General features: G+C 41.2%; 1 protein-coding gene across 2 annotated transcripts in view; it reads right to left on the bottom strand.

Annotated features, from left to right (window-relative positions):
• The window catches only part of klhl14 (kelch-like family member 14), a 36,148-nt gene that overhangs the window by 6,773 nt on the left and 16,415 nt on the right, over positions 1-12,960 (bottom strand). For both annotated transcript variants that reach the window (XM_088642514.1, XM_088642515.1), the window contains 4 exons: positions 5,227-5,316; positions 4,586-4,664; positions 3,986-4,176; positions 1,266-1,424 (listed from right to left, as the gene is read on the bottom strand). In XM_088642514.1, the coding sequence (XP_088498640.1) occupies positions 1,266-1,424; positions 3,986-4,176; positions 4,586-4,664; positions 5,227-5,316 (519 nt within the window). The remainder of the gene's footprint in view (positions 1-1,265; positions 1,425-3,985; positions 4,177-4,585; positions 4,665-5,226; positions 5,317-12,960) is intronic.

The following is a 12,960-nucleotide window of genomic DNA, read 5'->3' as shown; positions in this document are numbered from 1 at the left end:
AGCATAGTTCAGTGAATAGCATAATTGAAGTCAAGGGATGTTATGTTAAAATAGTATCAAAAATTAGCAAGACCCCAGTTAAGAATGTTGTGTACAATTTTTGTCACCATGTGGTGAAACATCTATCGCTGCTCCTGAATCAGTCCAGAGAAGAGCAACCAGATACATTTCAGGGCTTAAGGGAATGTCCTACACTGACAGGCTGAAGGAACTGAACTTTTTAATCCAGAACAAAGAAGAAAACGAAAGGGCTCGATTCAGGATTCTAAAATTCACTGACAAAGTTACCCCACAGGACAGAGAGGAAACTCAATGGAACTGCATCTAAATCTAAGAACACAAGGTATTCCTTTACCCAAAGGACTGTGGATGTATGGAACAAGCTACGTTCGAGTAGGCACTAACTGCCAAACGGGCTAGATGGGTTGAAAGGCCTCCTCTCATTTGTAACTGTTCTTATGTTTGTAATGTTCTATTACAGATAATGATACTACATTATCACTTGTACGCAGTCAAATGAATAAGTAATTATAATCACAAAGAAAAACTCCCAGGCGATGACAATATCACTTCAGAACAATGTGCTATTTGTGCAGTTTCATCAAACACTTGACTAGGTAAGGACTCCACTTCCCCTGCAAACCCAGCTGTGTAAATACGAACCAGATCTGTATTTCCAAGAAGGCCCATTGTAACACCCGTAAGTCTCCCTGGATAAAAGCAGCCTGCGATAGCGCGCAGACAGTCGTAATCAAGGACAGCATGAGCGCCAAGGTCAAGACAGAATTCCAGTGAAGACTGGGGAAAAAAATAAGCCCCACTCGCGGGCCGCAGTTTTAAGTGGGGTAATGGATGTTGGAGGAATCTGCCAACCTCCATGCACAGATCCACTTCACAGATCAGCAGCCACATCATTCTGCTCACACTCGCTTCATCAGGCAAAGACGCGCTCAGGTGAGACACTGCAGCAGGCGAGCGGGGAAGCAATCTGTTCATGTGTGCCTTTGACGGAGGACAGATGTGCTTTGTCTCCGTGTCCGTTTCCTACACTCCTGTTTTATCTGAGCAAATCTGGAGCCTTGAAGGTTTCCCATACTTAGACGGCGGCTCACCAAGGCGTATTCATTTCTAGTACCGCGTTCCCCACTTCATGCAATAGGGATCTTTTTGGGTGGTTTGGAACTCTTTTGTTGTTTTTCGAAGTCCCTTACAGGCCAGGCGGATCGATGACTGCAGCTCCATTCCTGCCCGATCAGACTGCTCACCTTTCAGGTGATTTCCACCAATGGCGTACAGGCGATCGTTCATTCCGGCGAGCACGTGAATGGCCCGCTTTGTGTTCATGTCCTGCTTCCTGGCCCACACATCCATCACTGGGTCGTAACAGTACAGCCAGGACACGTACTCTCCATTGTGCACCCCCCCTGCAAGTTGAGCGCACAGGCATTAGTCATGTACTGTATCTGTCTGACAGTCCCCCGTGCAGCGCCCCAGCTGTGGGGGGCTTGTAGGAATATAACGGCCCGAATGACTGCGATCCAAGCTGGAATTCTGGCTGTGTGGGGATAAAGATTTGCAGGTTTTTCTACACAAGCCAGAAGAAGATTTACAAAGGCGCTACACTTTGTAAAAACGCTGAACTCGTGAGCGTTTAAAAAGAGCCCTTAAATCTTCTAGGAATTGTTTCATTTTGTCACGATTAATTGCATGAGATGCATGTTCTTGATGTTTCCCTCCATCTCTACATTATTTCTGATACCCTCTTTGAACTGAATCTTCATAGAAGACATCAGACATAAAAATACATATACTGTATAAACTCGAGATCATTTATTTGCCCGACTGAAAGAAGACAATACAAAAAGACCTTAAAACACTTCTGCTGGGGCATAATACTAATCAGACTCACTCACCTTTTAACATGGGAAACAACTATGTTATGCAGTCTTTATCTTAGTTCTATCACATTCAAACAAAGCAAGTGACAAGACTCTTAGAAAATGGGCAATATGCCTCTAAGTCAATAAAGTAAATCCCCACATAGAAATATTTGCAGGACTGCTTGTGAATAGTTACGTATTTAAACAGGGGTCTTCTGGTATATTGGGATACTCAATGTCACTATTATGTTGCAGGACCCCAGACAATGCAGGATTTAGGTTTTATATCTAAACCCTAAGATACCTTAAGATAACTGTAATGAATATAAAGTAACCTCATAAGAAAACAAACACTGTATTTCATATTTGTATGGTATACTTTTAACATTTTCTTAAAAGCAAACTACTAATTTTTAAGAATTTCAATGCTTGAGGGGTAAAATAGACGAACCTTGAAGCAAGGCTGAGCTGCAGACCTACTGTATAACGCTGCTTATGGAAACTTTTAAGATGACTCAGAAGAACGGAATATTCTTTCCCACAGATCTTTTTCTTAAGCTCTCTTTACTCAGCACAGACTTTGCTGCGCCTTCTTACAATTTGCAAGTCTTCTGAAATGGCTATGATGTAATTTAATTGTGATATTAATGGCTAACCAATTTAAAACAAATGTAATTGTTACAATACTGCCACCAGCAGGTTAAAAGCATTAAAAAAAACTATCATGAACTGTACAAAATGGTAACACGCTACTGTTGGTTTTGCTGGACCTGCCAAAACTGTCCATATGACACCTCAATCCTCAGGCCCTGGTGGCTTTGAGTATTAAATATGGGCAACGTTTCCCATTGATTTGACAGTGACTTGAACAGCTTTGATCAACAAATACAACAAGAATACAGGTGATTAACAACACATTTGTTAATCACCTGTATTCTTGGATGGAACTGGCCACTGGTTTCTAACCTAAATGAGCTCTCGGTCATTTCATCTTAACCTCTACTGAAGTAGTTAGTGAACCATTAAAGTGTCATTCTCGGCTTTAAAAAAAACTATGATTCCAAGTTATAAAATTGAACTTAATATTACTTAATATAATCCTTAGCTCAATTAACAGTTAAAATAAGTAATAAGGGTTTTGGCCAGAAAGAAACCAAAATACATTGGTATTCTCCAGAGCAGGTTTGCTCTGATATGTAATAAAATATGATTGATGTATTTTAGTAGCTATAAGTATATGACTTACACTATAAGTGTACCTGAGCATCTAAGACCAGCTTACATTTTTTATTTTTATCTTCTAAATATTTGCGAACCACGCAATGAGGTTCCTTCTCGTCTTAAAGCAGTTATAGTGCACTAATCCTTTAACTGAGGGCAATGGTAGAACACCAGTTTTAAGGACGAAATATAATACTCTTCAAAGTACAATGAGCCTATTTGTAACAGATGGAAATTGCTTATTTCAAAGATATTCGGTTTAAAATATTTCTTCCTAAAAAAGGACTAAAAATATAAGATGAGTTTAAATGAACAACTTTCTAAAAATATCAATGAATCAAACTCAAGGTTCAGTGAGTAAAAGTGTTTGGCACTGCATTTATTTTCAAATAGTTGTAAGCATGAGCACAATTTCAAGCAGGAGAAAAAGACAAATCGATTTTTGCCGGTCTTGGGCAATAATTCCTTAACGTTTAACACCATTCCTATAAACACAAACCTGTTCACATATATAGTGCTGTATTATCCATAGCGGTTCACCTATTGTGATATTGCACAAAGTCACAGCAATTTAGAAATAAAAAACAAAAACCCAACCTGATCACAGAACATCCTTCCATGCGTCCAGTCCATCCCAGCGCAAACACAGACACAGACACAAACATGCACCCACACCACACCAATTCACCTACCAGTGTCCTTTCAGACTGGGGGAGGAAACCAGGGATCCAGGAGGACCCCACACATGGGGAGAACATTCAGACTCCATGGAACTGGACCCAGGGCCCCAGCGCTGCAAGGCAGCAGGGCTAACCACTGCACCACCTCGCCACCCGTTCTGAAGCTTTATTTCTGATTGACCCAGCGGGCCGGGTGTCTCTCACCTGAGATGTAGATTTTGCCGTTGTGCACAGCCCCCGCGTGTGCCGCCAGGGGCTGGGGTAGCGACGACACGTAGTTCCACTCGTTGGTGTCCAAGTTGTAGCACTCCACGCTGGACAGATACCCAGTCTCGTTCCTTCCGCCGATCACATACAGGTGCTTGTCCAGACGGCAGGCGTAGAAGCTGGCTCTCCTGAAACCAAGGCAATACTGTTAACGAAAGTAAGTACGGCACGGTCTAGGTCGTCAATTTAAAACGCAAATGGAAACCGAGCCGGACAGGGAAATCCAGTGACAAGTCTGTGTTGCATTTTCTTGGAAATACCCAACACTGTTTTTAATGTAAAATGCAATTGTTTCTATTTCATAGAAAATTAAAGAGTTTCAACGATATTACTGCTCTGTAATAGGCCACCAGAGTTACCCGCCAGTTTTGTATGAAAAAATTACAACCAACAAGAAGAATATGTCCCTACATGAGTCACTACATATCCGTGTGCTTGGGTTATGACACGACCTACAAGTACTGTGTCTGAGTTGTTTAACCTTATTTCTGTCAGGAAAAAGGCTGACTTGAAACAAAACAACAGAAGCAATGTTACCTTTCTTGCATTGGGGGCAGCTGTATCCAGCTGTTAAATCTTGGATCATAACGGCTCACAAAATTAGTGCTGTGCTTTCCTGGGAAGAAATACAGTTGGAGAAATCATCCAAATCACAGAAACCATTGGTGGCTACACATCAAGTAGATCAAGACTCATCAAAAGGATGATTGGTGCAATTGCACAACTGAGAGACATGCTGGCATGATAGCCAGAAGGTCCTGCGGCTCTCAGGCAGTTTGAAGAGCCCTGTTCTCCGTGAATTCATTACTCTGAACACGAAATGTCATCAGATAAATTATTTAGTCTAATCCACTGTAAACATCACACGAAATGACAAGATGAAAGCCCAAGGATTCTATACAGTGTGTGTGAGAAACTCAGCCCCTGGGCTGATGAAAAGGAAGACTGAACTTCCCTCAAAGGTGGGGCTGAACTAATTTCTCACCACTGTTACACTTCCTCTGCAGGCAGAGAACTGATTCACTTTTACCTTCTTCACTAGTCATGGGCATGAGAAACACAACAAAAACAGATTTTTGAAAAAGGCCAAATGTACTTTCTCAACGCATTTGTAAGCATGTTGTTTTTTCCAAATGTCTTTCTGGGGGGAGTGAAGAAAATATTTGGCAATGATTTACCATTTGGGTTCCACTGGTCTTCTCCTCCGAGCAGAAACAAGAAGTTCTCCACCTCAACAACACAATGGTGAGCGCTGTTATAAGGCATAACTACACAAGGGAAAATAAAACAAAATTGAATGTAAGTGCTCTCATGTACAAAGGACCTCAGAATGCTGACATCTTAGACTTGCAAACAATTGTTAAATAGGAAGGGTTTTTTTTGATTGTTAGTTCTGACAAAAAAAAATGTCCTCAAAGTACATGATAAAATCAGAAGATCAAAAACGATACAGTACGTCTTCAAGCGTGATTTAAAAGCAAAAACAGTTTTACACTGTCATTTTAAGGGAGTAAATTGCAGAAAAATGGCACCTGAAATGTACATTGCACAATCACTTGATGATACAGAGTTCCATGCTATACAGGAAGAACTTCATCAGATTCTTCTGATGGCTCCTCACTTAAGATCTTGGCATTTACAGTTGGTAATGAAGGCCAGGGAAGAAGTGATATTTAAGAGCTGGAAATCCCCCTCCCCTCTCAGTAGTGCTGTGTCGGTAGAAGCATTTGCATACGAAGCAATCAATCACAGATTAATCCATACAGAACATGGAAAAATGCCCAAGTGACACTGGACATTAAAACTATTAAGACTTAAATTAAAAACACTTAAAAAACTTAAACCATATTAAAACTGTATCAGTACTTGTATCAGGACTGCAAATAGTGGGTGATTTTACTGTACAAAACACGAATACAACAGTGAAACAACATCAGATGACTACTGTCTTAGAGGACTACTATTTCCTTACAAAGCAATAACATGTTTTTGCAGCTCATTCACAACTGTATGTTTCATAAAGGCCCAAAAATAGACAACTAAATGAAAATGAAATATCCAAGAATTAATGTAGTACTGAAAATCTTATAATACATTATAAGTTTCCCAATTTATGTAATCAATGCTATAAAAAGTAAGGCAAAGCTATCAAAATAAGACCAGGTTTTAAAATTCCAGTACTGTATTAGCGTATCATATATAGGAACTGCTCATGCAACTGGGAGATACAACTGGAACACAACTGGAACACCACATTCACCACAAAGTTACCATTCAACCTAGTGTATACTAATGTGCCTGCTTATCACAATAAAACAGGTTGTCAGTTTTTGTACAAAATCTAGAAGCACTGGATATTAAAAGCAGCACTGAATATTCCCCTTCAATTCTCTGTGCTGCTGTGCCCGAATTATAATTCTACAGTCGATCTCAAAGCCCCTGTCAATCTCCCCTAGTTGCTTCTGAAGTGCTGCGGTGTATCATTCCAGGAACATCATCTCCTTTCGTTATTTAAGGATAAAGCTGTATTATCCCTTACTCAGACACGCCATAATGGAAGCCTTCAGCATGTCAGCCAGTGAGTTAGAGGGAAAGGCTAGGGTGAGGCTAATCAGGAAGAAATGAGATTAAAGGCTGTCTAATTTTACAGCAACTGCGATCCATCAGCTATGGCGAAAGTGACAGTGGAAATGAATGATGGAGACAGACAGGTGGGGTTGTACATTTCACTGATTTATCCTCAAACGCACTGGGCCTTATTTTATTGAGTGAACATGACCGCGTTCATCATGACTGTCATCTAAAACCACTTCTCTCCGTTTAAACGGGGTCACTTTAGCAAGGGAAGATAGAGGAGCAGCTCCACAAACACTAACACCTGCTAGGAATTCTCTCCCCCCCCAGGACTCCGCGCACTTCAGGTGGAGAAAAATCGCTGCGGGCTGACGCTCTCCTCCTCCTGTTGCCACAGCACACTTACATTTTGTTAAGAAAATGACAAAAGAGGCAGATTCCCGCTGGCTCTCTCGTCTCGCCCCTTCTTGAGCTGAGACTCGTTTTTACACCCAAGGCAGCAGTCTTGTTTATCCATGAGTATCAGACGTAGCTTGGAACCAGAATTATCCCAATTACATCCTTAGATTAATTTAGATTCAATATATTTACAGCAACAGCTGCAGCAGTAGCTGACTACTATGCTATATACAGTTCATTTACAGGTATGGGACAACTACTGTAAATATACTATACATATACGGAAACTCCGGAAGAAAGACTAAAAAGTTCAATCCACCCAGTCCCTTTTTGCACAAAGTTAAAAACTTTAGAAAGTCCGTCCTGACCTCAGGCTGTCTTATTTCATGACAACTGTCATGCCTTGGTTGTGATTGTAAAAATACAGATCTTCCCCACTCTTATCACAAAAATCAAAACTACAGACCTACAGGCTCTATTAATTACACCTTAGCAGACTTTAAGGGGTACGATTTCGCTATAAAAATAACTACACTGTGGTCAAAGTTCAAAGTAATAAATCTGTAGCGTACTGTACGTAAACAGAAATCTTGCTGCCTTGCTATGCAAGTCGACATACACTACAAATCCACTAGGTGGCAGTAATCACTGCTTAAATGATTCAGCAGCTGCAACAGCAGCATTTTAGGACAGAGCAGAAGAATCCTAAAATGTGTTGATAAATGTCTTAATCAAGTGCTGTCCTTCTAAGGTTTTGCCTCATTTACAAGTTATGAGTGAATTTTAATAATCTGCAATTCAACTATCAGTGGAGAGCAGCTACATCAGATGGCTGTTGATGTGTTAAGATGACTGATTTTGCAATTTTTCCTTCATAGCAGGCTACATTGGTAATTAGGATGCTGAACGCCAACACCATAGAGTTTACCTGACTTAAGGTAACAGACATTCCTGCTTTATAAGTTTTAAAATTCTGAATAAACTGTTCTTCTGTAGCAGATGTGAAGTAATAAATTAGTGGATAAGCTTCACCTAAAACACAATGGGTTGCAAGTTTGTCGCGCACTTGGGTGTATTTGTCACAGTTTGCTGGAAATGCAACAAACAGTTAAGAAAACTCACATTTACGAACTATTTTGTACCCTTCTTGTGATTTGAACGAATGAAATAATTTGTGTATCTGTAAAGGGCATTTGACATTAATAGCCCTTTCGGAGGAGACCGTGAGTGAACAGCGTTCGTTTTTGTTTTTCTCTTGAAGAGAGAACTGAGAAGACCGTTAGTGTAGAGAAACAGGGAAAACAACTGCTGGGTCTCTGCCAGCGCAGCGCACAATTAATTACTGTGGGTTCAAAAGAGGAGAATCTACCTCACATCGATTGTAACACTTAACAATGCCAAGGTGGGCCCTAAGACCAGCGTAAGTACTGCCTTAACAAGAGGACTCCGTGTTTTAAAATCAACGAAGGCTGAACATTTGAATTGAAGCCTGGTGGCCACATTTCATGGCAAACTGTTTCATTTTATGTTTCGTCAAAACTCCAATCGAATGATTATGTACATTACATAACATTGCATAACAGTTTAGCATTGTTTGTTAATTTGACATCATGTCTTTACTGATCATGACATTGAAAGCTGTATCTTTACTACTGATGTCTGACAGCCAACAAGTCTTTTTTTTAACATGGACTGCACTAAACCTGGAGATCTTCGGCGCACTAAAACAATGAAAATATAGTCATCATCCTTCCTGTCGACATAATATCCTTACAGTTATGAGCATTAAAGAAACAGACATGAACTATATGTTATACGGCATATAATCATGGTCAATTTGATTTTGTAAGTTTCACAATTTTGAGTGTAGAAAATAAATGTAATTTTCTCACTTCCTCCAGCCCTGTGGCCTCACCCACTCAAATTTATACATCTAGACACCCAGTTTCTTGGACGCCATTAGTCATTCGTTGATATATATCTCCCATCAGAATCAACTTGATTGAATATTGCAAACAGAATATGGTAGCTCTTGACTGACGACAGGATCCATATTATTTGCATTCCTATGATTTACAATTTAGGTGAATATGGAAAGTCTTAGACGAAGTCACCACTGATTACATTATAAAGAATGAATAAGGCGTGCAATGCTTTCAAGAAAGCAATGAATTCTGAAAAAAGGCAGACCAGAGCAGGGTAGCTTGTATCAGATATTGCACAATGTAACTTAAATGTAGGAACATAAGTAAATTAGACACCAGGAATGGTCATTAATCCTGTCAAGGTCATTTGCTAAAAATACTGCCAATTATCTTCTCTCACAATGCCCCCCAAAAATTATCAAATCTTAAAACAAGACTGTGGCCAAAGTTCCTATCAACCTGTGTTTGTGGAAATACTTTGAGAACAAACCATGAGTAGAACCCATTACAATGACATCAGTGCTTTTCACTCAGCAACATTTTATAGATTGAATGCATTTAAAAGTAGTAAAGGTGTAAATTAGACAATGTAGAGAGAGAAACAATGATTTACAACATCATTTTCTCTTCCAAGAAGTTGTGGATTTTTAACTGAACATTTTCTGAAAACAGAAAAATTGAAGCAAACCGTGCAATGGCACGAAAAGCTCTTAAAAAATAAAATACCCAATAAATTGTCTTGTTCCCTCATTTTGCAATTGTTGTCACCCTGAATCAACACTAATGGAGTCATAACAGAAGTTCAGGAGGAAGAGTAGATCTACATATTTATGTCTCACATCCAGGATTTCCCTTCGCATGTCCCCTGCCTCCCCATCTGCACTCCTGTAGCAGCTCCACAGCTCAATCCCCACAATAATGAGGGAGTTTGGGCAGCTTATCCTCAGGGTTAGACTGTCATTGCCTCAGCTAGGAGAGTCACGCCAAACACCCCCACACATTATGTCCCTCTATCGTAGTTGTCACGATTATAGTCCCCCCTCCTTAAGGGTGCTCCAGCCCTTTCACTTGAGACTTTATTCTGTGCACCTGTTTCCTATTCCCAGCCCACCTTAAAAGCCAGGCGCTGACGCTCATCCGGGCTCTGCATCTGATTTCCGTATCGTGCGAGACCGGGACTTGGAAGCGCCTGGTCCCGTTAAGGTTTTAATCTCGATTCCCGTTCCTGTTCCCTGTCCGCCAGTTCCGACCCGGCCTTCGTGTTTTAATTCCGCGTTCTGATGGATCTCCTGGTTTTGGACTTACCCTTGTGTTTTGGATATTCCCAAAGGACTACTCTTTTGGATTGTTCGCCTCGGCCACACCTCCCCCGTGCACCAGCGCACCTTGGACACGCCCCCCTGTCTTCAGCCCCGTATTCCTGCATGACGTTTCCCTAGTGTTTCCCCACTCCGTCGGATTGTGTCGTCCGCATAGGGTCCAGAAAGAACTGTTCGTTACAGTAGTCACTGCTCCCGACTAGCTCTGTTGGTGGAGCATGAGACTCATAATCTCAGGGTAGTGAGTTTGTGTCCCACGTCGGCCGCAAGGTTCTCTAATAACCCATCCCAGGCTGCAGCAGCAGTATGGGGGCGGTGTTGGTGGCGGAGGATCACGATTCCGTGACAACGGCAACAACACTCGCACCATCTGCGTGGAGGCCTGGCAGTCTACTCCCGTATCTTGCCATGAAAAGTCTATGGATAGTGACGGGGAACTGTCCTCAGGGTCGCCATGAGTCGACACCGACTTGACGGCACTCAACCCATCCCGTCGTAGTCATTAGGATCTAACCCAACTACTGAAAGCCATACTGGCAGAGGAGATGTGCAAATCATACACATGCGCTCTCCAAAATATGCACTGTCAGGCGGTTTCTCCCACTGTTAACCCGCAGTGCAAACAACAGGGCTAAGGCATCGTTCATGAGGTATGACAAGTAATTCTGCATACCCCAGCATCCTATCTGCAACCCAGGGTCTGGCCAGCCGGGCGCTGCTGTGTGGGGAATCACAGGCACAACTGTGTGCCCAGTCAGCACTCAAAATGCTTTTACTGAGTTGATATATAATGCCCTGCAACCAAGGGCCCTGAGAGTTGTGCCACTTATGTTTTCGACCTAAAAGGCATCACAAACAAATGTGTTGAGAATTTGGAGATCATTTCTTTTCTATAAAGAAAAGATATCAGATTACACATTGGATTCACTTTTCTAATTTAAGTACATTAGTGTAATACAAGTTACTAATGACAATTAAGCACTTAACATTAATGTATCTTTTCCAAATTATTTGACATCATTAATCCTCCTGCCTGTGACCCATCTGTGCCGCTGCCATCACTCAGGAGGTAGGATGATCACAGCGACCTCTGCTGGCAGGTGGTAATAGTGCACAACAGGTACAGTAGACCACACAATAACAGAAGGCACTAAAATACCTACTTTGCAACAGTACTCACCAAAAGCAGCCAGAACTGACATGTAAGCCTATATTACTACCATATTGGCTTACAAGTACAATGTTTTTCTCCTGCTTTAGGTGTTCAAGGCTTGCAAGATTAGATTTTAACAGACGTAGGCTCTAATAGCACAATCGCACAGGCTGATGGGAAATATTTCTGCTGATAAAAAATAGAGACTAGGCTGTATTATTTTATTAAAACATCATACCGAATTATGTATGCATTTCTGGGGTGTATACCATTATTAACATATCATGTTTTTCTTATTTTACAGTAAACATACATTGAAGCCGATGCATTCCAAGGATAAGCAAGATCTCAGAGTGGCTAAAGTAGGCATTTCAAATCATATCAAAGCTCAGTGGGTCACAGCCTTCATGCAGTTTTTGCATAAAGGAATGGGAAACCAAACCTTACTGTTTGCACGCTGAGATTTATGTAAAATGAATTAATAATTGTGTTATACATTTCACACAATGCTATTGATGTTCAGTGGCTCTTGTTCTCTTTGCTTTTTGCATAGCACTTACAGAATTAATCACATCACAATGTGTTAGTTTTCTTTTCAGAGAGATTCCTGCAATCTCCCCCTCCACCCTGGGCCATAGAGTCCTAATCTGTCTGGTTTTCTAGATCACCATGAAATCCATACATTTCAAAAGACTAAGAACCATTTCACGGTGATGAATTGAGATCATCCATTGCCCATCCATCCAATTGTTAACCGTTTTATCCAATACAGGGTCGCGGGGGGGCTGGAGCCTATGCTAGTGTGAGACATTTTTGGGTTAACATATTCAGGATTCTGTATGTGGTAATTTGTTTAGTGTGAGTGAAGTTTTATTTAATCTCTGACCCAGGGAAAAGCCAGGTGTGGACGGCTGAGGGCAGAACGCAGGCTCGCGCTGTGTCCATTATTCTTTTTTCTTCTTCTTTTTTGTCTGCTAGTTTTTTTCTGTCAATAAAGTTTGATAATCGGCCAGTGAAAGATCTCTTTTCCTTCATATGAATGCCTATAACCCTAAACCGAATGCTGGATTTTACACTAGCAAGTGGAAGAAAGGGCCAGGGCACACTGGACAGGACACCAGACCATCGCTGGGCAGACAGACACAAACACACACTCACTCACACCAGGCCTCAGCAACGCAAACTTCTGCACCACAGCGCCGCCCCAGCCAACACCAGTCAGGATCGCAGTTCCTTCAGTAAATCAGAGACCATTTTGCTATCCGAATATTCAGCCTTATTGGAGCAGAATCCCTTCAACTGAAATTAAGTTCGTGTGTGCGAAGACTACGTGGAATGGGGTTCCTCAGGACCAAAGCTGGGGACCCCTTCTGTAGGGCCCATATTTATGTTGGCACTTTAAGGCATGAAGTGATTGAATTAACAGTAAACATAATAGTGCTAGGAAATTGCACAAATAAAGGACCTTATTGGACCATACCTGGATGTACAAATTGTTTTTATACGTAGTTTTAATTATACTTATACAGATCCCACTGTTTA

The sequence above is a fragment of the Lepisosteus platostomus genome, chromosome 8 (assembly GCF_059453375.1).
Source record: "Lepisosteus platostomus isolate fLepPlt1 chromosome 8, fLepPlt1.hap1, whole genome shotgun sequence".
Lineage (NCBI taxonomy): Eukaryota > Metazoa > Chordata > Actinopteri > Semionotiformes > Lepisosteidae > Lepisosteus > Lepisosteus platostomus.
This window is presented reverse-complemented; position numbering and strand designations above follow the sequence as displayed.